This window comes from Sorex fumeus, unplaced genomic scaffold (assembly GCF_029834395.1).
Source record: "Sorex fumeus unplaced genomic scaffold, SorFum_2.1 ptg000043l, whole genome shotgun sequence".
Taxonomy (NCBI): domain Eukaryota; kingdom Metazoa; phylum Chordata; class Mammalia; order Eulipotyphla; family Soricidae; genus Sorex; species Sorex fumeus.
In genome coordinates, this window is record NW_026606100.1 from 5636363 (window position 1) to 5649935 (window position 13573).

The following is a 13573-nucleotide window of genomic DNA, read 5'->3' on the forward strand; positions in this document are numbered from 1 at the left end:
CCCTGGCCTCTGTGGGGTGGGCTGGGGGAGGGGCCTCAGGTTGTCCCAGCAGGCCACTGCACTCTCCCCTTCCCTTGCCCCCCCCACATGAACAGATGCCTTAACTCCTACTGGGGCGGGGGTCCTGTTGGCCTGTTGGTGGCTCTGCCCCAGCCCCCTACCCTGGGCAGTCTTTGCTCTGTCTGTGCAGGGGCCAGAGGGGCACAGAGCTCCCGCGGCCTGCAGGCCCTCAGCCTGTTGAGCCTCTCCGCCTCCTTCCCTGGGGCAGGCAAGGACCAAGTTTCCCCCTTTCCTGCCTGGCAGCAGCGGCCCGCGGGGGATGAGCTAGCTGCAGAGCTCCCCTTCCCGTTCCCAGCCCCGGTTCAATCAATGCTCAATAAAAATTTTGGTGTTTAACTCTGTAGCTCTGTCCACCACCATGGCCCCTTTGTCCTGCCAGCCTTGCAGCAGTTCCGGCCGGTTCAGGAGGCTGTGCCAAGACAAGCCGGGAACCCTGGGTCTGGGGCATGGCAGGACTGGGGGAGATTGCGGGGACTGGTGAGGGGAGGGTGGGGCGTGGCCCAGCTGGGGCGGGGCCTCATGAGGAGGTGCGAGGTCAGTGGGTCACACCTTCTGACCTCACAGTGGGCTCAGTCGCAGGGATGAGGTCTGAGGAATCCCTAAGCACTGTTGGTGGCTCTGCCCCAGCCCCCACCCTGGGCAGTCTTTGCTGTCTGTCTAGAGACCCCTTTAGACTGTGTACAGGCTGGGGTGGTCACCCAGAGGCGAATGCGGTGCGGAGTGGAGCGCAGCCTGAGGGACCCCCACCGCGAGATGGGAGTCTTTGGGCGCGGAAACAAGCTTATAGACGCCACTGTTTGTCACTGCTGTATGTCCAGCACAGGCCCCGCCCCCGGCACAGACCCCCGCCTCCACCCTGCTCCGTGCCTCCCGGCTGGGACCGTGAGCGCCAGTGCCAGGAGCCCACGAGCGGGGGCCGACACGGTCGCTGGGCACCCGGGGTAAGAGCCGGCTGCCAGGGCTTCTCCTCGCTGGGTCCGCGGGGCCTTCGGGTCTAGAAGGGCAGGAAATCGTCCACCTCGAGGCGTAGGAACGGGCTCAGCAGCGCCCGTAGCCTCCAGACGGCGGCGCGGCTCAGCAGGGGCGGCACCAGCCCTTCGAAGGGCGTGGGGTCCACCACGTACACGTAGGCGGCGGTGCAGGCCAGCAGGGTGCCCAGCAGCAGCTTCAGGGCCAGCAGCCTGCGGGCGGTGGCGGTCAGGGGGCGGGGGCGCCGATGGGGACCATCCTGGGACTGGGCTTTGCCCCTGACCCCGCGCACAGCCACCTACCAGAGCTGGCTCTTGAAGGTCTCTGGACATCCCAGCTTCGGCCTCTGAGGAGGAGGAGTAGGAGGAGGGAGGAGGAGGAGGAGGAGGAGGAGGAGGAGGAGGAGGAGGAGGAGGAGGAGGAGGAGGAGGGGCGTCAGCTGGGATCAGGACAGGGGGGTCCAGGTGCTGCCACCCCACCGCTAGACTTGGCCTCCTGTCCACGCCTCCTGGCTCTGCACCACCCTCCTGGAGTGGGCGTGGCGAGGAACGAATGGGAGTGGCGAGGGCTGAGTGGGCGTGGCAAGGAACAAATAGGCGTGGCGAGGGAGGAGTGGGCGGGGCCTACCAGGCAGGCCAGCTGCCGCTCCTTCCGGGCCTGAGTTCGACTTTGAGCGCGCTCCCTGGATGGGGGGGGGGGGGTTCAGGGAGCATCGTCAGCCCTGTGCACTCCCCGGGCTCCAGCCTGGTGCTGTGAACTGGGATAGGGCCAGGCATTGGTCTGCCCCATTCTGGGCAGGTCCCCCGCCCTCTTGCAACCAGCAACCCCCCCCACCTTCCACCTCCCGTCCGCACATCACCCCAGAATCTCTAGCTGAATGTCCTCCATCTGGTCCAGCACGCCTCGGATGTCTTTCTTGAGATTCTGTGGGGTTGAGGAGGTAAAACGGCCTTCACCCCTGGCCATCCTGCAGCCAACTCTCATCTGGAGTCCTCCCCTCCCCCTGGTCCGTCACTGGGGGCTTTGGGGGCTGGGGTGCACCAGGCTTTCCCTTTGGGGACCTACCATCAGCCCGGTGGCCTGGTTGTTCAGGGCTGTGTGTACCTCGGCCACTCCGTCCCATACCTGGGGGCACAAGGGGAAGGCCGAGTCACGCCCCAAGCTCCGGGGACCTTGCCCGCCGCCCTGACCCACCCCGAGCGCGTACCTCAGTAATGGCCATCTTCTTCCTCTCAAAGGACAGCCGGATCTGTTGCAGCTCCTTCTGCGAAACAGCACAGTGTGGGCAGGGCTCCCCGTGGCCTGCAGCCTCTCTCAGGCACCCACCCGCCCCGAGCCCACCTGTGACTGCTGTACGAAGGCCTCCTCGTGCTGCATCAGCTGCACCGGTCCTCGGTGCTCCTCCGGGGGCCGCCGGCTGATGTGCTCCGGTGACTGGGAGGGCGGTGGGCAGGGGTAGGGTCAGGGACTGCGGGGGTGCAGGCTGGGCCTCCCGACCTGCCGGGGCCCAGGCGCTGCCCGACACTTACCCAGGCTAGGGCGGTGAAGCTGGAGTGCCTGGGACACAGGGGCAGGCAATGTGGTCCCGGCCTCAGGAGAGACCCTAACTGCTCCCGCAGGTCCTGGTTCTGTTTTTTCTGAGGGTGGGAGGTGTGGGGGAGAGAGAGAGGCAAGGCTGTCACAGCTGCTGCTTGGGCTTGGGAGGGGGGGATGGAGAACTGCGGGCAGGGGCTCAGGGGTATGGGTGGGGTGGGGCCTGCTCCGCCCTCACCAGATTCTGGTTCTCTTGTTCCAGCTGGAAGTAGCACTGCTCTGCAGGCCCCAGGGGCACGTGCTGCAGCGTGGAGAAGGCAATCCTGGGTGAGGCCGGGGCTCTGGCCCTGCTGTCCGCCCCAGCCTCGTCCCTCCCAAGAGCCCGGCCTATCCTCCCCCACACCCCACTGGCTCCCCCGCACAGGCCTATCCCTCATCAACAGAGATACAGGGAAGGGCCTGAGCACCCGCTGAGTGGGGGGCATTGAGCGCATGGACGGGGCCACCTTACAAAGTCTTGGCAGGGCGATTCCTGGCATCCTCCAAGGCTGCTGGAAGTTGGGGGCTGGGGGCACTGGAAGTGGGAATGGCCACAGGACCCCAGGGTCTTTGGCTTCTCCATACCAGCCTGTGACCCCTTCCTGACCCCGGGTCCAGGCTCTGGCCTGGTCCCTCCTGCCACCCTCTCACTGAGGGGTCTTTGGTGTCACAGCCCCCCAGGTCTGGCTCCAGGATCTCTGTCACAAAGACTTGGGCACAGCCTGGGAGGTCACAATGGACCGGGCTGGGTCAGAGGCAGGCCTGGCAGTGGCCCTCTCTCCTCAGACTCCACCCGGGGGTCACCCGCAGCACCCCCACTTCACCCAGTCTCTTAAAATGTGAAGCAGGGCCAGGGTGATAGAGCAGCGGGTAGGGCGCTTGCCTTGTGCACGGGCCGCCCGGGTTCAATCCCTACCATCCCTATGGTCCCTGAGCACTGACAGGAGTGATTCCTGAGTGTAAACTCTGAGCACTACCAAGTATGAACCCCAAACAAACAAAAATCCAAAAACCAAAAAAAAAACCAGAAAAATGGAAAAAGACAAACTGACTCAGTGGAGCAGCCCACTGGTTCCCACTTGTCATGCCTGCTCCCCACCTGTCCTAGAAAAGTGCTTGACTTTTTTTTGGTTTTGTTTGTTTTATTTGTTTTGCTTTTTGGGTCATACCTGGTGATGCACAGGGGTTACTCCTGGCTCTGCACTCAGGAATTACTCCTGTTAGTGCTCAGGGGACCATATGGGATGCTGGGAATCGAACCTGGGTCAGCTGTGTGCAAGGCAAATGCCCACCCGCTGTGCTATCACTCCATTCCCCTAGGCCTGACCCAGCAATGCTCAGGGGTTACTCCTGGCTCTGCACTCAGGAATTAGTCCTTGTAGTGCTTGGGGGACCATATGGGATGCCGGGGATTGAACCCAGGTTGGCCATGTGCAAGGCAAACGCCCTCCCCACTGTGCTATCACTCCAGCCCCTCCCCTAGGCTTTTTTTTGTTGTTGGAAAAACTGTCTTGAGATCAAGCAGACATGGTCACCTTTACACATTTGCTTGTTTGGAGGCCTCCCCACAGATGCTCTGGAGGCCACACAGTGCTGGGGTAGACCCTACATGAGAGCGTGTGCTCCAGCCCTTTGTCTCTTGGCTTAGGTGATTATTCTGAGGACAGTCTCTCTCTAGAAGCTCGGGGCCCGCTGGTCCCCACTAACAGGCTTTCTTGACCTTTCAGCACGTTGCAGTGGACTGGCCGTGGGCCACAGCTGGACAGGCACATTCCTCTCTCTTTCTTAATGAGGGGCCCCCTGAAAGGCAGGTCCACTCTGGGCAAATGCTTACCCACTGAAGTTCTGCACCTGGAGTTGGGGTGACTTGCTGGTGCCCGGTCCCCTGCTGACCTTCACATGTGAGAAGTAAAGGCCCCAGATTGTTCTGTCATCTTCTTTTTTGTCCTCACCCAGGACTGTTCTTTTCTGTTTGCTTTGTCTTTCATTCTTTTATTTTTCAAGAATTTTTTATTTTGTAAGTTAGTTCACAGTATTTGATTACATTTAATATTCAAACACCAATCCCACCACCATTACATCTTCCCACCACCAAATTTGGGATGTTTCCACCCCAAGCCCTAATCCCTGCCCCAAAACGCAACCAAAATAATATATTTTGTATTCTATCTTATGAAGAACTGCTGAACATGCTTACAAAAAAGTGTTCCTATAGGAAACAGTGTGAAGATTGTTCTATTTCGGCAGGAGCCATTAAGACATTCTATAGGATACCACTAACATGTTGTTAAAGTTTGGGTGATGTGAGCTTTGGTAGATATACATATGAAAATATGATTCATTTCCTACTGTCTAAACCCCATCCCATATGGCGTGGTAATTATGGAGAATGGGTAGGGAGTGTCTTATGATGTGTTGCGTGGCTGCTTTTGTGGCCGCGCTGTCCAGGAATATGTTCACTCACATGTGAGGCTCGGCCCTAGTGCGTGGGGACAGCCTTGAGCATGGCAGCGCTTGGGCAGTGGAGGTCAGCTGCCGGAGGGAGCTGGGTCCTTTGGGACAGGGAGGGCTCTCACCCATCCCCCTCTGCGGCGCCACCTGGGGCCATTCTGTGCCTGCCCACACACTGGGTGAAGGTGTTTGTTCAATGCCCTGAGCGTGGTGGTCTTGCTCCTGTCCTGCTTTGTGGAGAGTACACTCTGCCTATCGGCACTGGCCAGCAGAGGCAGTGGCTGTGTGCCCTGGGACACAGGTGGCCAGGGCTGTGTGGTCCCTAGTGCTTCTCTAGTGAGTGATACCACACACAGCCTCCCCCTGTGGCAGGAGTAAGCTGGGGAGGATGGTTTGGAGCCCAGGTGTCCAACTAGCCCCCAATACCCCAGCCAGATAGTGGAGCCCACTCAGTTATCTGAGGGTGGGAGGGCCTTCTGGGATCCTTCACAAGCTGGGTCCTGCTTGCTTATCTCTGGAACCCCCATGGAAGCTCAGAGCCCCCCAGGAGATAATAAGAACTAATGTGCGGGCCAAGGAAGTCATCTAGAACCCCCATAAGGGAGAGGAGTGGGGCAAAGGCCCTGGTTGCAGGCATCGGGATAGGCCTTGCCAACAGGTGCCCTCCTGCCTGCCAGCCAGCAGGGGCAAGGTGCTAGAGGTTGGTGGGTCCTCCTGTGATCACAGCAGGGACAGCGATGGGGAGTTTCTGGATGGGGCACATCAACGTCCCCCGAGTGCCCAGGCCAGGCTGGCCTCAATCAGCTGTAATCTCTGAACAGGGCGCAGGAAGCTCCCGGATACCCTAATGCAACCCCTTTTTTTTTTCTCTTTGGGTCATATCCGGTGATGCAAAGGGGTTACTCCTGACTCATGCACTCAGGAATTACTCCTAGTAGTGCTCGGGAAACCGTATGGGATGCTGGGAATCGAACCTGGGTTGGCCGCGTGGAAGACAAATGTCCTACCCACTGTGCTATCGCTCCAGCCCCCCTAATGCAACCCTTACCCCCCTTTGCCCTCTTACCTCCTTCCTGGCCCAGGAACCCCACATTCCCTGCTGCACCCATGCATCTGCCTAGGCCAAGTCTGTTGGAAAAGCTTGCGGGAGGCCTAGCACCCCTCCTCAGAGCCCCCTGAAACTTCCCTTACCCCCCTGTGGCTCCTGTAACCTCAGTTCTCCAGCTGAGTTTGGAGCATCCTAGGGCAGGGTGGGGATCCGTGGGTAAATTCTTGGGATCCATGGTCATGCTGGTATTTCCCCAAATGGGTGAGAGTCATTTGAATATAGGCCAAGCACCCTACAATAGGTTTTGTCTGGGAACGGGGGGTGCACCCTGGCCTCACAGGTGAAGTGAATTGAAGCATCAGGCCATGGCCCCGTTGCCAGGCAGCTGACGCCTCCCTGGACGTCTGTTGCTATGGCAGCAGCTTCCTGCCCAGGTTGCCATGACGCCCAGTGGCCTCAGGGAACCTGTGAGTACGGGTTGGGCTGGGGCAGAGGGATGTGGAACCCCCAGTCAGGCCTGGATGCTGGGGCTGGGACACAACGGCCCGAATGCCCAGTGCCCTGCTCATTTTAAATACTGAGAAACGCTTGGGCCAGCCACGCCCCCTAGGGGGAGCCCCATCTCTGGAGCCCCTTATCTGGTCTTCCGGCCCAGGTTCTGCTCCCTGCAATCTTCCGAGTCTCCTTGTGTGTCCCCCAGGTACTGCAGGCCTCCAGGTGCAGCCCCAGGCTGGGGATCACCCCTCACGAGGGCCTGCAGTTACCCCTCAGCCCTCCCCACCCTCCTCCTACTGGATAGTGAACGTTTTTTTGCACTGGTGTGTGTCAGGCACTGGAGGCCCCTGACGGGCTCAGGGAGCACTGAGGGTGGTTTGGGGGTTCTGAGGTACTGCCTGGCCCAAGGGCAGAGGACAGGTGAGGTGTGGCCCTGTGAGGGCTCAGACAGTCCAGGAGCTTACCCTCCCCCTTCCAGGGGCACGTAGCGAGTGTTATGGGCCTCCTTCCCTACTCAGTCTGTGGGTGGGCCCTGGGAATGGGGTGCAGGGGGAAGGGCAGTGGGGCAGTGTTTGGACTCATGGGGGGCAGCCAGACCGGCCCTGTTCCTGGGCCATGACTCGGGTGGAGTCATAGGCCTGGTCCTCCCTCCCTTCCCAGGCAGGCCAGTGGTGCTCAGGACACAGGCCGTGACTGGATGCTCCCCTCCTCCCCCCACTCTCCTGACCCTCCTGCTCCCAGATCTTATTTAAGAGTCAGAGGAGATAATAAGACTGTCAGAGAAAATCTCAGCTTGATCAATGACCACCAGCTAGGCACTGGGGGACTGGGGAGTGGACACACATGGATGCCTGCGACCCTGGGCTCCGGGATGGTGAGTCACATGTGCCCGTCTCTGCCGGAGCCCAGGGGCACCCCTCCCCAGCAGCCTCTCTTCCCCAGCTGTTTCACCTGCACTGCAGCCACTCCACGCCACGTGCCTCATTCCCCCTGCCCCCAGACATGTGCCTGGACAGCACACACATGACCAGTGTGGCCAGTAGTCAGAATCAAGGTCAACCCCCCTTATGTCCTTGCCTGGCCAGAATCCAGGTCTCCTGATTCTCCAGAACCCTCGACTCTCCTCACTGGTCCCCTCCAGCTAGGACTGGACAATGCCAAGCCATGAGCTCCTTGGGGCCCATCCCTGTGCCCTGGCAATGAGAATTTAGGGGGCGGAGTGGGAAACTTGGGAATGGGTGAGGAGCAAAGATGGCAAGTGGTCCAGCAAGGTACCTCTTGCTCCGTCTGCCACAGTGTAGGACTGAGAATCTGCCACCAGATGGCGCCACAACCCTGCACACTGGCTGCAAGTTTCAGGGCCAGCACCCCCCCCCCCCCACGCCCCCATCCCATATCCTACCCTGAGAGGCAGCTCCCTGGTTACCTGTAGCCAGGGGAGGGTCCATCCAGGCTGGAGTTTCAGCTGAGATAGGGGAACTGGGGGAGAAGGCCCAGCCCAATTGGGTGGGAGCTTCTGTGGATGCCGAGAACAGCTGCCAGGCAGTAGGGATCAGGGCCTCCCGGCTGGTTCCACTTCAGTGAAATAAACTGGCTGCTTTCCCAGGCACCCTTGTCTGCGCCCACCTGAGGGGCTGTGGCAGTGGGGGCCCCTCCCATGGTTGGTCTATCGCCCTGAGTATCCGTGAAGGGTGGTCCCAGGGCTCGGTGGAGGGTCCCAGGTTTCTGTGTGGGAGGCAGGATCCAGCTCCCCTGGAGGTCCCCCTTTGGGAGAGCACACACAGGGATAGGCCAGCGGGCAGGACAGGGACTGGGCGGGAGCCCCACACCTCGTCCCTCCTGTCCTGGTGCCCAGGCATCCCTGTAGGCTGTGGTGGGAGTGGCGGCAAAGAACCCCCAGATGGCAGCAGAGACACCTCAGGACGCCCAGCCTGTGTCCTGGGCGTCGCTGGGGGCAATGTCTGCCCTTTGCCTGGTCCTGCGGCTAAAGGGACAGGTCCCTGGGCTTGGGCTGATTGTCCCCCCACCCCTCTGGACGGCAGCTCCTTTCCCCCTTGGGGGCCCGTGCCCTGTGCTCTCCTCCAGCAGGACTTGTGGGGTTCCAGGAATGTTTGGGAACCTGAAGGACCCAGGAAAGACTGGGCCTTCCGGGATCCAGAAGACAGGGGTGCGGGCAGGGTTTCAAGACTCAGGTATGGGTGCTGCTCTGCCCCAGCACACAAGGTAACTTCTGGAATGTTCACCTTGGTGCTCATGGAATGGAGATGAAGGCAGTTCTGTCTCAGCAGCCAGACCCAGCCTCTAGCCAGCCTTGCACCTGGCCAGGCCCAGGGCTGCATCTCTGGCTTGGGGCCAGCCTGTTTCCCCGTGCTCATGGCCCCACCAGGCACCAGGGCAGGGAGGGAGAGGATGTGGGGAAACAATCGTGGGGTGCAGGGCCCCCAATCCCATCCCTGCCTGTCTGTTGTCCTGCAGGTGGGCCCTATCCCCTCCCATCTGCCTCTTTGCCAGAGGTCACAGCCCAGGCTCACCCTCTGTGAGCAGCGAGATATGTACACACAGGCACACACGCATGCATGATGCACACATACGCACAAGAATGTACACACGTGCCTGCACAGACACAAATGCACTCACACAAATACATGTGCACACACAAAAGCAGACACGCATTCACCCAAAGCACACGCACGCATGTACGTATCTGCATGATGCACACATACAAGCACGCCCACACATACCTGCCCAGACACAAATGCACACACACAAATACATGTGCACACAAATGCACACACGCATGTACATGCACAAGTGCACACACGCACACACGCACACATGCACACTCATGTGCATGATGCACATATGCACAAGCATGTATGCACATGCCTGCAGACACAAATGCACACACACAATACAGGTGCACACATGCACATGCACACTTGCACATATGCACACACACGCACACATACGAACATGCACACAGCTCTTCTTAGGCGAAAAGTCTCACTGTCCTGTTGTAGTGGGGGTCTGCTGACTGCAGCCTGCAAACTCTCATGGCACCATCAGTCCCAGGTCTGGGGCTTTATCTCCCAGCACCCAAAGAGGCATGTTCACGGTCCACAGCTACTGACCCCCAAACCCAGTTCTGGGGTCAGTCAGTGCACAGGTAGGTGATCACCCCTCTCCGCCCCCCTGCCTGCCCCTACACCATGGCCTTCCACCCCAGGCCTCAGGTCTGGCTTTCTGCTGGAACACACCCACTCTGCCCCAACCTCCAAGCTGCCCTCTGCCCTCTCCCTAGGGCTCTTCCCTGGGCTGGGCTGGGGGGAGGTGGCACCCCTGGGCAGCAGGGAACGTCATTCTTAGGGAGGCCGAGTTCTCACCAAAGGGCAGCATCACCCCTTGCTGATGCACTGAGAGCGGGACCGTTAAAGAGAGACGGTCCATTTATCTCCAGAACTGGGCACAAGTTATAAAAATGGTAATTTCTTGGAAATTCAATTACGTGTTTTCATTGTTACCTCGGTAATCAAGGAAACAATTTTTAAGAAAGGCTCTGAGATGATAGGATCTCGGGGTGGGGGCGGGGTGCGGGCTGGCGGCACCTCCCGGACAGAAGGAACGGCAGGCAGGCGAGAGGCGCTGAGCTGTCCAGCCCCTGACCTGCTCCTGTCCGCTCTGGGAGTGCCTGAGGAGACTTGGGGAAGGGAGGTGCTGAGGGTCCTGGGGTTGCCCAAGACCCCTGGTGTCCTCTTGAGGCCTCTCCAGGGAACAGAGGGGCGTCTCCTTATGGGTTCAGACCTGATTTTTCCCTGAGTGGTGCCTTGGTGCTAAATAACATCCCCAGGATTAACAGTGCTGGCAGCCAGCAGCGGTAGGAGATTGGAAACGGGTTTTATGGCCCCGCGGGTGAAATTGAACTTGCACTGGACGTGTATTTCCAAGATGGGATTTTCCTCCCAGCAAAGGAAGCACGTTCCTCACTAATTACAGCCTTCAGGCCCCCTTGCCAACTGGGGGCTGCTGAAGAGCTCTTGGTGAGCCGCTTGGCTGGGCTGGGGTCTCAGGAGAAAGAGGGCTTCTGCCCTTCACCCATTTGTCCCTGGCCGGAGACGCCCTGTCTCCTGCCGGTGGAACTGGGACCACCGAGGGATCCCCACCCCTGGGGTGCAGCTGCCTCCTGACCCTTCAACCAGGCTCAGCAGGTGGGCGGCAGAGACCCAGGCAGTGCCTGTGCATGTCCCAGGGGCTGAGGGCTGAGGGATCCATCACCTCCATCACCTCCACCACCTCCCCCATTATCACCTTTGTCACCTCCATCACCCCCCTCCATCCTCCCCATCATCACCTCCATCACCTCCTCTCCATCATCGTCAGGGCTGGCCCCACCCCTCCGGGAGGCAGGGGGTGATTGCAGCACCGCACACCAGGCTCTACTTTCCCACCTGCCAGTCAGACTCAACGGAAGGGGGTGCCCGGAGTCCTTAAAGGGGACTTTTCCAAGAGTAATTAACTTCGATTCCCTTGCAGTACATATGAGGCTATTTTTCCCTTTCCAATAATTGAACTTATTTATTTTTAAGTAAGATTAAATGTTCCCGGTGAGCTCCAGACTTACTCCTGTCCTGCTGTCAGGCCTGCTCAGGGCTCTCGTTTCTGCGTCCTGCAGGTTGCCCACCGTCAGGTATTCTCAGGGCCTGGGGACATGACAGCAAAGCTCTGGGTCCCGAAGAAGATTTTCATCATCACTGTCCTGTCACTGGGAAGGTGGCCATTACCACCGTCCCCTCCACTGCCTCCACCGCCTCCCCCCACCATCACCTTTATCACCTCCATCACCTTCCCTCCACCCTCCCCATCATCATCTCCTTCACCTTCTCTCCATCTTCATCATCATCACCTCATTGCCTCTACCAGCTACCTTCTACCATCACCATCATCACCTGCGCCACTCCCTCATCACCTTTATCACCTCCACCACTTCCCCTCCACTATTACCATCATCACCTCCATCACCCCCTCCGTCCTCCCCATCATCACCTCCATCACCTCCTCTCCATCATCATCATCACCTTATCACCTCCACCATCTCCCTTCCACCATCACCATCACCATCATCACCTCCATCACTTCCCCTCCATCCTCCCCTCATCACCCCATCACCTCCTCTCCATCATCATCATCACCTCATCACCTCCACCACCTCCCCCCACCATCACCATCATTACCTGCACCATTTCCCCTTCATTACCTCTATCATCACAATCATCACCTCCCCTCTATTTTTATCACCATCACTTCCGTCACCTCCATCAGACCATCATCTCCACCACTGCCAACACCACCACAATCTGCATATCTCCTCCACTACCATCATTGACGCGGCCTGCCTCTGTCATCACTGTCACCTCCCCCAGCACTAAGGCCACAATCACTGTGACCAACCATCACCAGCAGGTTCTGCCATCTTGCACTGTCAGACCAAAGCCCCCCCACCCCACGCCCCGCGTGCTCCTGCTGACAATTAGGGCATATCCAACCTGCCTATTCATGGGGGACGATATGGGGGGGGAGAGGACAGGACTTGAAGGATGTGGGCCCCTGAGGGTCCAAGCTCATGGAATCTTCATATGTCTCTCCTGTCTGTGCGTGTGGTGACCACCTGCCCCCGGAGTAGGACCCCAAGGGCCTGATTTGGGAGGTCCAGTGGACCTATGCTCCCCAAGTTTCTTTTTCTTTTCTTTTTATGGGTCACACCTGGTGATGTTCAGCTCTTACTCCTAGCTCTGTACTCAGCTATCACTCCTGCTGGGGCTCGGAGACCATATGGGGTACGAGGGATAGAAACCGGGTTGGTTGTGTGCAAGGCAAATGCCCTATACTCTGTACTATTGCTCTGTCCCTTATTCTTTTTAAGTGTCCAGCCAGACTGGACAGGGATGAGAGGCCCAGGATGACTCTGGCAGTGGTGCTCACATTCCCAGCATCACACTTGGGGGCTGGCTTGGATCTTTTCCGGGGCCACAGTGGTGCTGGTACCAACAGGGCTGTTTCTGGGGGTGCTCGAGGTCCACACAGAGTTGGGGCTGAGCTCACGGCCTTGTGCTGTCTCCCTGGCCCCAGTTCTGCCCACTATGCTGGGGTTGAGCGTTGGTGGCTGGGAGAGTGGGTGGAGCTACACTGTCCTTGCTTCTGTCCAGCCCCCTCCCAGCTGGCCTGTGGGCTCTGGCCCCCTCTGAAGTGGTCCAGCCACCCCCCCTTTCAGACCGAGCTTGTGCTGTAGGACCTGCCTCTGTCTGAGCCTGGCCAATGGGGGGTCCTGCCTCTGAGCAACGCCTGTGCTCTGAGTGGGGTGGACAACGGTCCCTGCAGCCGGCCACCAAGGCAGAGAGTACTAGAGTCTGTGAATCCCACTGGCACCGGCGGGCAAGGGGCGCTGAGCACCAGCATAGTGGGCAGTGACCTGGGAGCCTGTGGGGGTGGGTCCCTGTGGTCAGTGCACGCCCACAGCACACAACGCATGTCAGCTTCTCTGCATCCCAAATTGGGGGCTCCCCCATGTCTGGAGCTCCTGAGACACTGGAGACTGCAGTGGGGGGGTAGCAGGGAGGTTGGGAGTGGGGGGGGGGGGGACACATGAGCCTGGAGCAAGGGCTTAGGGGTTGATCCAGGGAGCACAGTGGCATTGCCCTGTGGCAGGCACTTGGCGTCACCCCACACAGTCCCCAGAAGGCCTCAGGGGTGGTTCCGTGTGGGGCTGCATGGGGTGTTGGGGTTCAGGCTTCTGGTGGACCACGTGTAGTGCCTGAGGGGGGCTGGAGGGGGGCCGGTCTGCTGGGCAGCACCACTGAGATGGCTCTTCCCACCCGGGCAGCCCCCAGGCACCGTCCCCCTCACCTGGTCAGAGAGGGGATTTATGCCTTAAACCGCCTTCGTGTTTGGGAAATATTATTAACAATTAAAAATCTTAAATCTTGG

General features: G+C 59.3%; 1 protein-coding gene across 1 annotated transcript; it reads right to left on the reverse strand.

Moving 5' to 3' along the window:
* Positions 1-931: 931 nt before the first annotated feature.
* On the reverse strand, positions 932-2307 carry CCDC188 (coiled-coil domain containing 188). Its single transcript, XM_056120352.1, has 6 exons — positions 2237-2307; positions 2095-2154; positions 1889-1953; positions 1657-1711; positions 1332-1375; positions 932-1241 (listed from the first exon to the last, which is right to left on the reverse strand). Exons 1-6 carry the CDS (start codon positions 2249-2251, stop codon positions 1055-1057), a joined length of 426 nt encoding a protein of 141 aa, XP_055976327.1. The 5' UTR covers positions 2252-2307; the 3' UTR covers positions 932-1054.
* Positions 2308-13573: the final 11266 nt, after the last annotated feature.